Source organism: Oenanthe melanoleuca, chromosome 2, assembly GCF_029582105.1.
Source record: "Oenanthe melanoleuca isolate GR-GAL-2019-014 chromosome 2, OMel1.0, whole genome shotgun sequence".
In the NCBI taxonomy this organism is placed as follows: Eukaryota; Metazoa; Chordata; class Aves; order Passeriformes; family Muscicapidae; genus Oenanthe; species Oenanthe melanoleuca.
Genome location: NC_079335.1, coordinates 64,037,577 through 64,055,267, shown reverse-complemented (window position 1 = coordinate 64,055,267; position 17,691 = coordinate 64,037,577). Strand labels below are relative to the sequence as shown.

General features: G+C 37.2%; 1 protein-coding gene across 2 annotated transcripts in view; it reads right to left on the bottom strand.

Moving 5' to 3' along the window:
• MOCOS (molybdenum cofactor sulfurase) overlaps positions 1–17,691 on the bottom strand; it is a 209,312-nt gene that overhangs the window by 35,675 nt on the left and 155,946 nt on the right. For both annotated transcript variants that reach the window (XM_056483842.1, XM_056483843.1), the window contains 2 exons: positions 16,961–17,160; positions 2,398–2,514 (listed from right to left, as the gene is read on the bottom strand). In XM_056483842.1, the coding sequence (XP_056339817.1) occupies positions 2,398–2,514; positions 16,961–17,160 (317 nt within the window). The remainder of the gene's footprint in view (positions 1–2,397; positions 2,515–16,960; positions 17,161–17,691) is intronic.

Sequence of the window (17,691 nt, the reverse complement as noted above, 5' to 3'; positions counted from 1 at the left end):
TATGTTCCATGACTGTCAGCTTGAACAATCTCCAGGGATATTCCAGTCTCACCTGGTTCAAACTGGAATTCAAACTATAATGTTATGTTCAGATAAGTGAACAAACTATGAGATGGTTGATTTTTCTGGGGCAGTTTTCTGGATATTCACTGTCAGAAGAGTGACATTTTACACCATGTTTTCATAGCTTGTGTTTTTCAGTCCAAACAGCAGAGAACTAAGTTATCTGGTACTGCAGCAAAGCAGAGACTCAAATCTAGACCTCAGACATCCAAAGTGACATTGAAACATCCATCAAATCTGTCTTGCTGATCCAGTCAACACATTGCTTTCAGGATGAAGGGAACTAGTATTTCCTCTAACACTTCCTCCTCTGAAGAGCACAAGTTGCCACTTGAAAAAATTTTGTTGAAAAATTCTTTGAATGCTCTATAGTGACCTCCATGTAGATGCCCATCTGATACACCTGTCATACAAGATTCTATGGAAAACTCTCCCTTAAGAGTGAAAATTTCTCATTCTTTGAGTCAGTAAGTGCTGCCACTTACCACCAGTGAAGCAAGCTAGAGTCCCCCTTTGTTCATCCACTTAATATCAGCTCACCAATGGACTTGAGATTTAGTCCTAACTCAGCATCCTATTCCCTAAGTGCAGCAGCTGTTGGGGTGTTTTTTTCTCAGAACCTAATCTATGCACACATTCCTGTCCCATTAAAAATGGACACGTGAATAGTTTATTTATGGTGAATAGTTTATGATGGCTTTTTTTAAGCGAGAAATGTCACAGGACAGTGAACACATGCCATTTATGCAAGAAAAATAAAAGCCCTACATCTATGTCAAAGCATGCAACACAGTAGTAAACATTTTAATACAGTGTGATGTAGTTTTTATCCTTGACAACAGAGCAGAAGCAATATTTGCAAAATTAGGTTGCATCTGTTAGCATACCCTTCTGCAACCCTTCTGCCAGGTATTGCTTGATTGACTGAAGGAGAGGTTCCTACTGTGCAAATAAGTAAACGAGTTCCTACATAACATTCTAAGAAAACTAACCACACTTCTCTAGGGACACTTGAAGACAGAAAGTCCTCCTTCACAGACATTTTATCATGTAAAACTTCATCAGAGAAGGAAGAATACAGCCAGCACCCTGGGAAAAGATGAAACTGAAGTATATGTGCAAATAACGTGATAAAAGATGCCTTCCTCTACGTAGTAATGTTGTCAATAACTCATCCTGATCCTTCTCAAAGCACTGATGGGAATGGAATGTCCCAAAATAGCGACTGTGTAACTGTACCACCTCATTATACAACCTTTGGTGATTAAGCATCTCTTCATAAATTTAATTTGAGCCTATCTCCATTTAAATGAAACACTAAAAGAAGGCACTCATTCCTTAGAAAAATACTCCTTGTATAAGGAGTTCCAAGAGCATTGCAGCTGGTTATTTGGCAATTTTCACTTCAGCAAAAGGGTAAACCCTTTTTTGCTTTCTCAGAGGAGAGGGCTTCCATGGCAAGTCAAAGCACCATTTTGCCAAGAAAGATATTAAAGAACTGCAGCAGCCTTTAAGAACTGGTGCTATCAGTCCTGCATGTAAATGTGTTTGCAAAATTATCTATATATCTCTGTGAAATGATAAGGGAGCTATAATATCATAACAACCATTAGATTTTTTTTTTACCTTTTAAAGAACACCATTAATAAATTTTTTTATTGTTCTGAATTAATTTACTGTAATTTCAAACTCTGACAAATATGCAGACAGGAACCTTCCTCCACTTCACTGTAATACATCCTGCTGTACATCTTTTAATGACAGCTTATGGAAAACATTAGTAATCTTGAAAACAGTCTTTGCATTCATATTCTAAAAACCTAACATACCAGTAATCTAAGTAGATGTCATCTAAATTTGCTTCATTCTCTGAGATTCACCGTGTATTTGCCTTTCTTGTTTCCTATCCAATTCGCATATGTATTTTGAATTGTAACACCCAACAGCAGCAGGTCAAGACTTGAACATTATTAGGTACAATAATTAATTAGGATACTTAAAGAAAAAAAAAGTGAGGAATTGTCCAGGAAATTCTGTTCTGCTAGAAGTCTGGATATCATGCAATTCCAAAACTAAACAAGAAGGTCCAATTTCCTACTCTTCAATGAAATAATAACAAGCAACACATCTCTGCATCCATCAAATATTTTGTTTCAATACCTCATTTCAATGAACCAAATTTCAGTTAGTTTAGTTCTCTAACAAGGCAAGGGAGTTGAAATCTTAAAGAAAGCAAGTCAAAACTAACTTCATTTGTAAAGTCAGAGACTCAAAACCATGAGATGTGACATACTTACTTTAGTTTTTAACTTCTAATCACATTCAGAAACTAACCTGCAGGTTCTTTTGGATGTCCTCATTGCTTATGCCCAAATGCATCTGGCAGGCTCCTGTGTTACAGAAGCAGCCTGTGCGAACATGTATGTTGTGGAGACTCGCCATGCTGTCCACCTGCCCAATCCAGCAGAAGATACAGGAGAAGAACAAAAAATAGACATTTTAAAGTTGTGGTCAACAAGATATACTGTTTTAAAGGTAGAAATCAATAGAGGTAAATTACATCTCTAAATAATTAACAACTTACTGTAGCTTCCACCATTCCCATACAGATTTAGTGTTTTTCAACTTTGTTACTTCAGCCAGAAGAAAACAGTGGTAGGTGCAGAGATGTTTACCTTAGCATTGAGCAACTGCTACACACAAAACACACACAATCACATCCTGAACCTGTAAATGCCAGTACATCTGCTGAATTTTAAAGCTGTGAACAGGTTTATTCACATCAGTACTGCTAGTTACAGACCTGCAGCCTGCAGGTGTTACTTGGTGTCTTGACAGAGTCACCTGCCTCTGAAGAGACAGAAGAGAAGCCTGGGGCACCTTTTCAGGTAGCTAAAGAAAACCTTGTGCTCCAAGGATCTGAAACTGCAAATTCTCATTACAGAAACTGATGGCCTCTATGGGATTTTGGCACACAAGTGCTGGAAGGTTCAACTCCTCAGTAAAGCAGTAACATTTGCCAGGACAGAGAATGTACTGGAATGTCTCCTTGAGTCTTGCACCTACAACCCCCCCAATCTACCAAGTCCCTGGTGCATTTCTTTCTTGTGCTGCTTGGTATTACATAATTTCTTTATCATCCACTGAATAATGAATGGGCAGAAATACAATACTTGATGACAAACTAGCATGAATAAATTATGGGAAAGAATGAAAATGATGTGCAAAGAGAACAGAAGAACGTGCCCATATGTGCCTCAGAAGGAGACATATATATGCATGCACTGGGAGGACAGCACTGCAAGGGACACGGATTGCCAGGGTTTCTTGGCACACCTAAGAAACAAGGGAAGCACACCACAGGGAACCTCTAAGCACAGCTAAGAAACCAAGGAACCTCAATGCAGGGACCTGGAAATACTTTATATTGATTTCAAAAAACAACAGCAGCAGCTGACAAGATTAGCTGAGCTACCACCAGTTATTTCTTTGACGAAAAATGATATGCATTCCTAGTCAGAGCTGCAAGAAAGGACAGACAAATATCTGACCCCCATCTCTACCACAGACTCCCAAAACAACCATGCATGACTTGCATTAGCACCTCTGTGCTTTTGCTCCTTTTCTACAAAAGGAGAGTAGAGAGCCCTTCCAATGACCACAACCATGCTGCAGACTCAGGGGACTCTGCTGTACCAGGAACAGAATCCTCCATGCAGGGAACTTGGGCTCAGCTGGATGCACAGCAACAGCTCAGCCTAAAGGGGCAGGAAAGGGAGTGTCAACTAACTCATACTAACCACTTCTCTAACTATGAACTCATGCTTTGTCTGAGGTATCAGTATAAATGCTCAACCTAGCTTTTGTAGCTGGCTAAATCTCTACTGGCTTTTATTATTTTTAACATAAATTCCCTCTGTACAGGACAGTGGCCCAATACATATACCAAACACTTTCTGCTATAATATAGTCTATCTTCTGTCTTGGTATGTCAATCTTCTATCTTCTAATATCTCTGAGTTTAACTGTATGCACCAAGCACCTTTAAAGTCACTGCCTCAGTGGCTAGAAAACCCAAGCCTTCATTAGAACTTATTCCATGCTGAAATAATACAACCTAAATAGTATTTTGCTCTTCTAAAAGCAGTTCAAGCAGAGTTATTGCTTTTTTTTTCATGTGTGGGGCATAAGGGTCTCTGCACAAAAATGTGCTGTATACAAAAAAAATCTACATTGCTATAGCACACAAATTCTCAAGTTCACATTTAAATGTGTTCTGCACCACTAGTTCAGTTCAAAATTTTTTGATTTTCCAACACAGACATAATCAAAATAACTCCATATATACAGACTGGGAAAGCAGATAATACAATCAGCCCCAAGATCCCTGTTGATGATTAATGCCTTGGAGAATATCTTGTGTTTAAACCATGTTTCTCAAATTGAAGTTTTAGTAAAAGGAATCTGTTGAGAGAGACTGTTGTGGTGTCGCTAGCTTTGTTTTGTCAGAAGACTTCAGTATGGGAACAGTGACATTTTCTTGATGTCTTTTTTCATTTAGATGAGAAAAGTTGTCATTCTCCCAGAGCATGGTTTGTCATGGTGCTAGTGACTTGTGGGCGGATCTGTCATTCCATTAATCATGACAAGCAAGGCAAAAATCATGACATACTTCACTACTGAAATTGTACAGTGTTTGGGCTTATTTACTCAGTATACAAAAACCTTTAAAGTGTATAATCTTTTTACTATTAATACTTTTTAAAAGAACATTCCTGGGGCAGCTTTGTCTATCAAAATTTATGTAGTGTAATATAGTTTCCATGACACATCTTCAAGTAATTGCAAACAAGACTTTTATGCCTTTTTTTTTTAATTTTATCAAATAAATTATTACTGTTCTTTAATGAACAGTAATTTCATTCTATCCATGCAATCCAATACTCACCTACAATAATACTTTAATTGTAATATATATCAATCTGTACATTAGACAAGGACTACTGAGACATAAAAAGATGATGATTAGATGAATATGGGAATTGTGATTCAGGAGAAAAAATATAGGTTATTAATAGGTTTAGCATTAACTGAAGTTCATTACCACCCATGTGATAATGTGCACAGATCTTGAGAATGTGATGCACACTTTTCACTGGAAACAATGACAGCATGTAAAGAACCAGTAAAGGCAGCACTGCGAAAATATCTGTCCCTGGAAGAGATGCTTGGTTTTCCTTTGGACATATGTTTTGTTTTCTTCTTGTTTAGTTTCACCCTAGAAATGCACTACTTGGGGAGTTAATTTAATCTCTCTCTGCAGTGCTATCACATAGCAAAACAAATAGAACATAAAACATCTGTTACAGTTATTTCGATGAAGAAAAGCTTCCTTAAATAAAGCACATCTTTAGAATTGCCATAAGGAGCAATAATGGATATTGAGCTCAGGGTTATGAAATACAGAATGTCACTTCAGCTCTGTCTGTAACAGCAGAGGCTGACTTTTGGGAGCCAGGAATGCGTTCATCAATGGAGGCACAGAAGCATGAATGGTACTAATGATAAGTACACAGCTTAATGTACTGTCTTGGACTGTCAGTTTTGGTGATTCCCTGGGTCTGATACTTGGAATTTTTGTGCCTTGGTGTTTTAGAGATTAAAGACTACAATTAAACTGCAAAACAAATGCAGAAATCTTGCAACATTTTACTGACTTCAGTCAGTGAGGACATGGTAATCAAGCCATCATGCTATCTTAGAGTCCCTTCTGTATCTCAGAGTCCCTTGGCATTCATTACTTTTTCTGAAGCTCTTTGCTACAGGGCCTGGCCCTGTAGACTGCTTCACATCCCAAGACTTCTGATGTCACATTGTCTTGATTTTTGACAAGCAAAATGTGCTTTTCATACTTTCAAGTCATGGTCTTCAAATTTAATAAAGACACATAAAAGAAGTTTGCTTAAACCAATTTTTTAAAACAGTTAATTTTTTTTCCATCAGTGAGCTTTCCTTTAGTGTTGCCAGACTCATCAAATGCTCACATTTGAGTTTTTTTCATAGTGCTGTATCTGATAAATACTTTTTTTTTTTTTTTCAAATATAAAAAATATTGAAGTGGAGAGCTTTCACTTTAATGCAGTAGTCCCCTCTTGGAAATCTGGTATTTTAGTTGACGCTCATCAGCTGGAAAGCTCAGAGAAGAAATGAGATTCTGGTCTGTTCTGCTTTCCCATTCCTTGTCACACAATGCACTGGTGAGCTCTCTGTGTTTGCTAAATGACTGACTTCTGCTAACTACTCACTTCAGGGCTTCTGGAGCACCCAGTGAAAGCTGTAAGCTTTTCTCTGGCTTCAGGTTCCATTGAAATAAGTCTGAGAATGATACTTGCTGTAGGTATACATATACTAAATGAGAGTAAAGATTTACAAATAGCACATAATTTTGAATTATTCCTAATCAACTAAATCTAAGATTTTCACTGAGAATGATGAATGCTTTAGAAACCTCTGAAGTAGCTGAAGTAATTCCCATAGGATGCAATTCTGTAGTTCTTATCCAAGCAAGTACTTATTTGTGTAAGTTATCACAAGAATTATTCACATGAATAAAGGAACTTTTTATAATACATCATGAAGTGTTCTGAAAAAAAATAATCATATAATTCAATACTGGCAAGTACTGTCCTTCAGGAATTGGGATTAGGACTTCTCATTCTGCTTTCTACAATGCCAGTGCCCAAATATCAGAGCAGTTTGTCTGTCTGATGGATTTGCTCATTACAAGAATTTCACTGCACATCACTGATGGCTGGTTATAAAATAGGCTTCATGATGCTGTTCTCCATGTCCACTGGTAAATTAATTCACTGATTCATGGTATGGAATTGAAGAGAAAGTAAGCTAGCTCTTTCTGTCATCCAGCATTTGACTGTGAAACGCTGTTGCTGATGCAAATGCACACTTAATCTTGTTTAATACAATTTAATAAGAAGTAGGTCAGAAGGAAAAAAAACCTAGCACTTGTTTCCAAATCATTTAATGAGTGGGGGGGAAGGGGGAATTTTAGTTGGCTTACATTAACTATCATTAACTATCATTATATCAGTATAACTATCATCAGTATCATTAACTGTTTTAACTGCATGATTTTCTGCAATAAAGGAATTTTTTTCCATCTTGGAGAAATAATTTCTATGTGGGCAGATTCCCTCAGTATTGAGTAATCTCATCCTCTCCTTTTTGCCTGTCTATTGTTGACAATGGTTTAAATTAACCAAACAGAGGATGCATATCTCTATTTAGTCTTCATCCATTCATCACCTAAATCCAAAATCCTTTTGGTAGAAGGCAGTGAAATATTAGACAGAGATATTGAAATTTACTAAAATTGTCAAGTTCAGTGTCCTGAATATGCTTGCTAAGTATAAATGCTATCCTATCAGGAACTTTACAGTCAGTGTGATAATTTTCTCGGCTAGTTTTAAAGACAGCTGAATAGCAGGTAAGATTGCATGGGAGAGAAGCAGGCTGGAAATAGTAGCATAATTCAAAATATGTGGGTTGCCACTCTGCAGGAATTCTCACTTAAGAGATGCCATATACACAGTGAACTGCAGGTTCTTCATGCATAAAGGAGTAACGATAATTTTACATTTCTGACAATTAGAAGCTAGAAAATTTCTTGGGGATTGGTTGGCTATAAAAATGAAATGAAACAATGAAACACAGTCTTGCTAATGGATGACCTAAAATTTTTTTTCAACTGCTTTTTTCTTTCCTGCTGTATATGCAAGGGAATTTGGCATGGACCTATTTGAACATATGTAAACTTCATTAGTCCAAGATCCAGCTATTTGAAATGGAACAGACTGATGAGTAAGCTAAACACTTGGGTTTTCTTTCTTTGATTTGGTATCTTAAAGACCATAGGTCTCTCCAGCCAATGTTTTAGTTTGGTTTGGTTTGGTTTGGTTTGGGTTGGTTTGGTTTGGTTTGGTTTGGTTTGATTTGGTTTTTTCCCCTCCAGTTCAAACTGCATTCATTGACAATGAAAATCTGGTTTGCTAAAATGATATCAGGGAAAGAATGGATTTCAGGAAGAAAGCAAAGTAAAGGAACTAAAGCCCTCTGTGGTTTCCTAACTGACTTCAACAAAACATCTTCTTGTGAGTCACAGAAAAACATCTGTTTCTCTCCATCCCATTGAGCATCCCCAGCTATTTTGTAGGCTAAAAGCTTTTGGTCAAATTGCTGCTAGTCAGAAATGCTGAAGCCAGAGGAAAACCACACAGAAGACTAAGCTATAACTCATATCAATAGGGATGAAGGGGAATGTAACACACTAATACAAGGGGAAATTATGCCTAGGAATAACTGTGTGCAGTGCATGCCACTGAAAGTCCAATGACATAGATTTAATTCATGTCACAGTCAAAATCTTCTCCCCTTTTCCCTTTTCTTTTAAAGCAGCTAAATCCTCTTCTGTCTGTATTTAACCACTGAAAACAGGGATAATAGAACACAGGGAGATTGTGGGGTCAAATTCACATATTACTTTAATTAGAGTCACAGGATCCTATACAGTGGTGTGGTGGGGTGGGGTAGAGGAGTGTGGGGGCAGGAAGATGCAAACAAGGAAGCAGAGTAATAGAGAAGGTGGGGCCAGTCTCATTTTGTCTTGAAAGGATTTAGATGATGGACTGAAACTAGACACTGCATGCATTCAAAGGCAGCTTATCTGCTTTTACAAGATCAAGGACAAGGGAATCCAGTGGAAGCTGTCAAAAGTGTAGTTCTTTTCCTGGTATCATGGGGTTTTTTCCACATTTCTCCCATGTGACAAGGTCTGTAGTTTAGAACTACAGTTTGGCCCTGTTACCAAACAGAAGATATTTAGCCTCCCTCATTCATCTCAGATTCTTTCATCTGAACAACTATGAGCATCTTTCTTTTATCTCTTTTCGTTTCCTTAGCAACATGCAAGGACACTCCAGAGAAACAGTGTCAGACAACACCTTCAGTCTAGTCTTTCATGAGGCTTTCTAACTTGATAAACTCTGATGTGCAGTTTAATAGTAGGCAATTTCAAGCACACTAACTCACATGTGTCTTTGTGCCCCTGCAATGAGATAAAACACAAAGAACTCAGCCTGTACTCTGTCACTACTTACCTCAACAAGAAGAGAGCTTACTTACTAGCCAGGTTTGCATTTCTCACATTAAGCCTCTGAAGCACAGCACCTCCTTATGTTCAGTCAGTGATCAACAATTATGATTATGTTCAGACCTAGATCAATGAAGCTGCCTCCTATATTGTGAGCTCCTTTTTGCAAGGGCTGTCTTTGAGCATCCAGTACCATGTCACAAAAGCAAAGATCCAGACTGCAATGATTTCTTGCCAGTTTGAAGAAACAAGGTGCCATTTATTGACACGCCAATGTGGTTTACTGCATTGCTGCTATCTCCCTGGTCCAAGACATCCACAGCACAATTGGAAACTAATTGGAACCAAGGAAATCAGTATATGTTCAACAGGAATCTTCACTACAATCTTTTTGTCCTTATAATCTTGTTTGCATTCTATTGTGCTGGTCCATCTGCCATTCCTGGCTTCCTGAAATCAATGGCTAAATCCATAGCTAAAATCAATAGTGAGTAATCACCTCAGCAATTTTTAGGTAGCTATTGGGAAGATGGCCAAAAATCCCATTAAGCAAGTTAGAGAACATTTTTCTTTCCCTGAGTCATCAAAATTAATATAATGAGTGGTTATGCTTCTAAAAGCATTAGTGTAACTAGCTCAGAGTCATACGACCATTACTGCAAAGCCATTCTTAGCTGGAATTAAAAAATGCTGGATTTCCATTTTCTGTGGCCCAGATGAAAAAACGCTGCACTTACAAAACTGAATTATTGTTTTATACGGAAGTAAAAAGAAACAGATGGGGAAAAAACACAGAAAGAATTAAATATGAAGTGCAACAAAGATGTCTTAGTCTTTCTTTGAAGATTTATTTCAAATTGGTCAAATGTAGTAGGAGGTTTCCCCTTCATTGCCCACTTTCTTCTGCCGGGATGTGGTATGAATTTTCAGACTAGAGACAAGTAGTATCAGGCTCTGATCAGTCTGATCCAATTGACCTGGTATCAACTTCCTGTGCATGGGAAATGCTGTAGCTCATATTTTTTTCACTCCTGTAATTCACATGTTGCCACTGCTCTAATTCTGTACCTATACACCATGTGTACAGTAGGATGGAGATGATCTTCTAGTGAAACTTAAAATATCATCTAAGACACAAACAACAATTATTTTGAGAAATCGACCCACTTCAGGTATTGCCTGGTCCCTTTTATCAGGTAATGATAAGCAGTGATATGAATATGTATTGAACCAGCTGTGTGTATACACAAATGTATCCGCCACTTGACATCTGAAGATTTGACAGTATTTAACATATTTTCTCTCCACTCTTGTGAGGTGAGAGTAAATTGGGAAGATAAGACATTGAATCCCTCAAGGTGACACTGAAAGCCTACAGCAGAAAGAAGGCATTTCATCTGGATTTTCACCTGATAGCCAGGTCCTGGTTACTAATCTAAGTCCAGCTAAACAATTCCTTAAGATATTACTAAAGAAAAAGGAATCTTTTGAAAGAGAATAGTGTGAAACCAAAGCAAAGGAAGTGTACCTACAGTATGAAAGCACTTCCAGAACATGGCTATCACCATGATATTTATCTAGAGAAGCTACTTTTTTTGCGCATATCCCATCCTGCCTCACACTACTCTGTCCCATGTTATTTTGTTTGCAGACCTGTCCAAATATAAGCAGATGGAATAACTTCTACCTGCATATACTGCTCTGTATCTTGCCTTGTCACACCTCACCCATACAACACTGCTTCATGCTTCTTGTCCAGTTCTTCTCCCATCTTGGATGTCTGAAATCCTCTTTTCTCCTGCTTTTCTGCCCAAACTGGTGCCTTTTTCTTTGCCCAATACAAGTAATAATGGAGTTTAGCTGCAGCGCGAGAAATTCAGTCTAATTACTTGAAAATATTTTGCAGTACTGAATATAGTACTTCATTTAATATGTAAAAACTGCTGCCATCTCTGAAAGTGCAATCATGGTGTGGTTATTTGTTTCTCACTCTAAAGAAGTTCCAGAACAAACTGCCTCTGGTAAGAAAGGTTTAAGTAAAGATGACCATGCAATTCTAAGATATATTTTCTTCCCTCTACATCTCAAACCACAGGATTGAATTTAGTTCAGCTGCTAAGCTGCTTATGAGACAATTCACTAACATAGAATACTTTGGATTTAGAAGGTAAATGGGGTTAAAAGGAAAATAAAATTTTGTTTATTTGTGGAGTGTCATTTTGGTTTTGCCTTCTTTAAGCAAGGTGCTAATAACATTGAAGTTTTGGGTTTTATCCTTGTATGGGCCATTTACTTCGGGTTGGACCTGGATCCATTCCCACTCAGAATATTTTATGATCTGTAACTAAAGCTTATACTCCTAACATATACTGCTAGCAGAAAGAGCCTACCAGAGTACAGAAGGTGCCCCAGCGAGTGGTTGGATGTAAGTGATTTGGGGCCATACATTCTGATGGAAGAACCTATTCTACACTTCAGAATGACAGAAAGCAAGGGAGAAAAGGAAAAAACCCAGCAGTGGGTCATCAAGCCAATCCTTACATTACATTAATTCAGGGGTGACTGACATGGAGGAAAGTGAGTGACAGTGGGCACATGACATAATAAAAGCAGTCATCAAACAGTTTTATAGATTTAAACTGAAGGGATGCACACTAAAAGTTGTCTCTTGAGAACTGTTAATTTTTTTTTGAGAAATGGGTGAAGAAAGTAAACTCAAAATCTAGATCTCCCTTCACTCTATCTGGATTGATGAGGGTAAGCCAGGACATGCTAATGTAGGCTCCTAGGCAAAACTGATTATAATCTATGTGAACAGTGTTCTCAGTCTTGAGAGGCAAAACTCATTCATATGCAACACTGCAGAAGAGCCTTCCTTAGGCAAACCAAAATGTTTACATTCTCTGTCTTTGGCAGCTATTCCTGTTCTAGCAGTTTGTCTATCACACACAAGTGTGAAGTGCTAGGCAAGAAGGCTGAGACTGCTAATGGACTGATGCTCATTCCCTTCCTGGCAGGATCTTTAGGGGACGTGGCAAGCATATATGTACACTAAGGGAACTTTTGCAGGTGAGCCAATCACAGCAAGTTACTTCTGCTTAGGTTCAGGCTCCAAGCTAAGGAGGCACTGTGAAAAAGCAGAGTAGGGATGGATGCTGGTAATCCACAGCTGAAATGTGAAATGACAGTCATTTTTCAAAACATATCCATGATGGTTTGCTCACTTTTTAAAGCCCATTGCTAGCTGCATTACACACAGGAGGACAAAAAAATATTGCCTTAGAAGATCAGAGTGGAAAACCAGAAAGTTTGATAAGGGAAGAGCTATTTTTCACTACTAAAACAGTAGTGAACTGAACTGAAAGTTGCAGCTGGGTAAGAGCTCTCACAATTCAACAAATGTTTCAGGTAAAATTCCATCTGGCCATCTGTATCTCCTACCTCTTTCCTTTCTTCTGGCTTCCAAACTGACTTTATAGAATAAAATGTGAAGGGATTATAAAATTACTCTGCAATTATCTACTGAATATACAAAGAGAATTTCACAGGTCTTCTCTCTCTATCAAAACAAAGAGAAAATTGTATAAATTATATTGGCATAAAAGATCTCCCAGAGCAGAGATGGTGATGCTTTTTCACATCTGCAAATGTGAAGAGAACATACAACAACATCTGCACTTTGACCCAGTTTATAAGAAATTCACATTTTTGTGTGTATGACTGTCATTTCAAATCTGTGTTTTCTCTTACGACTGTTCCATCTCTTTGACATTGAATTCAGGTTGGACCTCATAGAGTCCTATGCAAGTTTTTGCTAAAAAAAGATGGTAAGGATGCAAATTGAAGCTGAGTCATTGCTGCTAGTGCTCGAGAGGCTGGAAAAGACTTGAGGATGACAGAACACATGGCATTTATATATACTGAAGGCTGCAGATATTCACTGTTAATAAATGAGCTGATGATTCTCTGTGTGAAGAGTTTGCTGCATTACTTCAGCACCAGGTATATATATATATCTGTAACACCATCTTTTGTTACATCACAAGCCATCTTCAAAGTCTAGGGCTGATTGCTTCTCTTTTTCTGGTAGCCTCACAGGGAAACAGAAGATTGACAGTTTGCTGCTTTAATGTCAGCTCTTCTGCTTCCATCCTGCAGAGGTCCTTCATCTCTACCCCTGCACTTTCGCAGCTTTCCAAATTACCAGTCTGTCATCTGTCCACACTTCATTAGCAGAAAAAATATAATGTTGGGGAATTATCCATTCTTGACTAGACAAGTATATATGAAGAAGCTATTTGGCAAAAAGGCCATCTTTATGTCCTGGGCCTGTCAAGTACTTGTCATAATTCAACCCCTGTTCATAACAGGGGCTTTTTGATGCTGCAGTGCAAATAAACACTTAACAAAATGACAGAGGTGCTACTGCAGAGGACAGGCTTCTTGTGTGAAAAGAATACAGGTGTCCTCCCAAGTGATTTCAAGAACAAATTACTACAAATAGTAGCCTACAAGACAGCTTTTTCTGAAGGAAATAATTTTCATGGAAAGTATTTGGTGCAGCTCAACGGAGGAAATTTAATGCCATTTTAGTGCTCAAAGATGAAAGATTTATGGAAATTTCAAAACTGTAGTAGTTTTATTTCTAGATAAAGAAATGTTTAATGAAAATTGTAAATTATAAGCAAAGCTTTTGAGTAAGTATTGTTGTTTGGAGTCCACAAGTTCCTCTTACTCGTTTTAATTACCATTAAGAGCAAAAAACCCTAAACTAGTAATTAAAATGTCAATTAAACACAAGTTTATTCCAAATATAATATTCAAAGACAGTATTACCCTTTAACAGTCACAAAGAAACATTTAAACAAAAAAGCAATACAATTATACTAACTTGCATAATTATTACACTCTCCACCCTATCACTTCTTAACATCCAAATATTCTATACCATCTATATTGGGACAAGAGGCTGTTAAAATTGCTGCCATCTCTGAGAGTGCAATCATGGTATGATGATAATGAAATGCCTTCATTTGTTCTCAGTGCTTCAATTAAGGTTTTACTCAAAGATGAACCTGAGATTGTGGCTATTTCCTCTTGGTGCAATTGACCCTTTGTGTGTAATTCAAGAATGTTTGTGTTTACTGGCAAAATCTTAGCCAGTAATCTTAGCTCTGGTAATTAAGCTGATAACACTGAGAAATGGATTTCAACCACATGAGCAGGTAAGAATAACTTTCTTCCCCATTGCTACACAGAAGAAAGACATAATTTTTTCTCTGTTTTCATTTTTCAGCAGTGGTATTACATGTCACGTATTTCACTACACGCCTTTCACATCCTAAACATCTTGGGCTTAGTTCAGAGTTTTGAATATCATGCCAATTATGCAAATCTTGAGGCTTAAATGTAAGCTTGGTATCCTCTGAAGACTGTCTACTTACAAAGTCTTTCTTGCCAATCTCAACAAATAAACTGCTCCAAGCTTCCTCATAATATTTTCTCTGGAATCAGTTGGCGATATTGTCCTTTTCAAGCTACCAAATGTTAATGTCCTGTCACACTGTGCCCTACAATAGGCAATGGGCACGAAACAATTGCCTGTCAGAAAGGCAAATACAACTGGCTTGATCTCTGGTTATAAGTAATTAATTATATTTGGGATATCATCCAAAAAGGAATAGGATGTTCTGTCATTCCTCTTTTAATATCCAAAGATAACCTTAGTCATTAACTGGTGGCCACTGGTAGAAGGTATGTCAGACAGAAATGCCATCCAATTTTCCCTCCATAAAAATTTCCCCAAAATGTTTTCTGGGAGCCTTCTGAAACTGTGCTCTGCTGACTCCACTGGATTGCATTTGGAGACTGCCCAGACAATCCACATGAATGTGCAGATCACAAACACAACCAAAGCAGAGGACGCTATTTCACTTCCAAACAATTAAAGTATTGGATTTAACTTTGATTTGAATAAACCTATATCAATTTAGACATGCATGCAGGTATGAAGAGATTACATTGTCAGTTTGATGAAGCTTACTTTCTGTTATATGTATTTTCTTTGAAATCATAAACAAGAAGCAGCAAAGGTTTTTCTCCCCCATAACTTCTATAAGGTGTCTATGAAAGAATTTTATTCCATAAAGAAGCCAATTATATATATGTCACAAATACTGCAGCTTTGGAAAGATAAGTGCTTGTTAATTTCTAAAAGTTATTAAATTGCACACTATTTTGATTAAATAAAGTAGTCTAACAGGCACTGCAGATGAGAATGAGATTAATTTGAGAATTTTATAGTTCTTCATTCCACATATGCTAGAAATGTTCAGAAACTGGTGAACAGCACAATCCAGATGATACAGATCAATAAAGAAGCTTTCTATGAGCAGCCACTGTAGCAAACAGGTACATGGATTCGTAAGACTGTAAAAGAATGTTTAATTTGAGGGTAGAGTTGTGTTTTAAAAAGTGAAACATGGATCAGCCAATTTTACTACGAAATCATGAAAATCAGAAATCAGAATAACGATTTTGATTTTAATTAAACATTGAAATGTTTGGGGATTTTTACAAACTCAGCTGTGCTAATATCTCCAATCTTTTCTGAACACTGTCACATATTGAAGGCTATATAAATGACCAGTTAATTGCTAAAATGTGGACTGCTTTGAAATGAAATATAGTGAACATTTGCCTTTATTTGGTAGAATTGTCTAAAAAAAGATGTGAAGAAGAGCTTATTAAATACTCTGCATTTGGTAATCTCATGTTCATCAGGTAAATGCCTTACAAAAATGTTAAACTCCACACTTGCAGGCTAAAAAACAAGAGCTTCACTTCTGTTCTCCCTTATGAGAAATAGATCTCTTCTTGTATTCTTGTAGACATATCTCTATGTTCCCCTCAGTATCCTATTCTCTCAGGAAGCCAATGAAAAAGAAGAAGCAAGCAAAACAAGAGCACTGTGTTTTTTCTGCCTTCTGCTAAAGAGCAAGTGAGCTACTGTCCCCTATGTCACCCACTGCCTACATGGTGCACAGCCATACACACAATTAAGGTCACTCTCTGCTGAAACGCCTAAAGAAGCTTCATCTTAAAGATACTTGGTACATCTCATGGATAAAAGATACAAAAAGCTGCTGAGAAAGACAGTGTTAAGGATTTCTTGAGCTTGAACCTCACTCTTTACACTGATCATTCAACTTTATTCCATGGTTCCTCAGGAATATTACAAGAATGTAATTGTTACAGCTGAAGGGAAAAGAGAACTCCTCTTTCGTTGGTGACTGCAATATTCTGAGATCTAATTTCACTTGTATGTCAAAGCTCCAAGGCAGTCTCTTTATCAGCTTTTCCAGACTTGTTCTTCAATTCCCAATTTTGAGTACTCTAGAGAAGGAAGCCAGCAAAAATCAAACTGCCTAGCCAATGTATCCTGTTCAAACAGCCCACTTCCAAACTTCCTATTTGTGGAGTAATAAATCTCCAAAAGAGATACTGCCTCTGGCTGTTACGTATTTTGTATTGTGCTAGCACTATTTATTGGATTCTCTTTCTACTGCTTTAGAAATGGTGTGTATATACGGTGCAGAACTATGAAGAAACAAACCCAAAACCTCAGAAAGGACTACTGTGACTAACAGATTTCTTATAGGATAAAGAACTCATCATGAATATGCTTAAAATACAACCATAAACTCAAGTTAAGACAAGAGAAAAACATACCTGTGAAAAGCCGAGCACTTCTCCATTTTCATCGAGCACATTAAAATTAATGATTGGACCTTGGACATCAGGATTGCTGAAATCTGTATCACTGTAGATACGTACTACAGGAGCCCCATTGGCATATTTTAAGTTAGACAGCACAGTATAGGTGTAGTGAGCTAATGCAAAGGTATGCTGTTTTATTTTCTCCATTCCACCTACAAAGGAAAAGTGCATGTAAATATTAGATGCATTATTTTTATGGCAATTTTAAAAAAAGGATGACTTTTCAGAATGGCGTGGTGTGAGGCAATTAGCACAAAATTGGTAATTTTGTGTTTCTTTAAATGCATATACAATTTTCAAATGTTTCTTTCTTCATGTAGAAGTTCCAAAAGTACTGTTGCACTAAGGATTTATCTTTAGTTAATCTACTGTAGAAAGCTGAAGTTTCACTGAAATGGTTTACAGGAATCAGAAGATTACAAAGCATAGTTCCAGTCTATACATAAAACTAAGATGTTCTGCTACAAATAAATTGAAAAACATGTTTTTGTCCAGATCTAACTCTGGAGATTATGGGAACACACCACAAAAAGGAAACTGTTATGTCTAAGATAAAATAAAAATAATAAAATTCTAAATGTAATAACAGAATAAAAATGTTATTTTACAAGGAATTTACTTGAATAGTGGGGAATTATTATTTCAAGACTTCTTTCTATAGAAGAAACTTCACAGACAAGTTT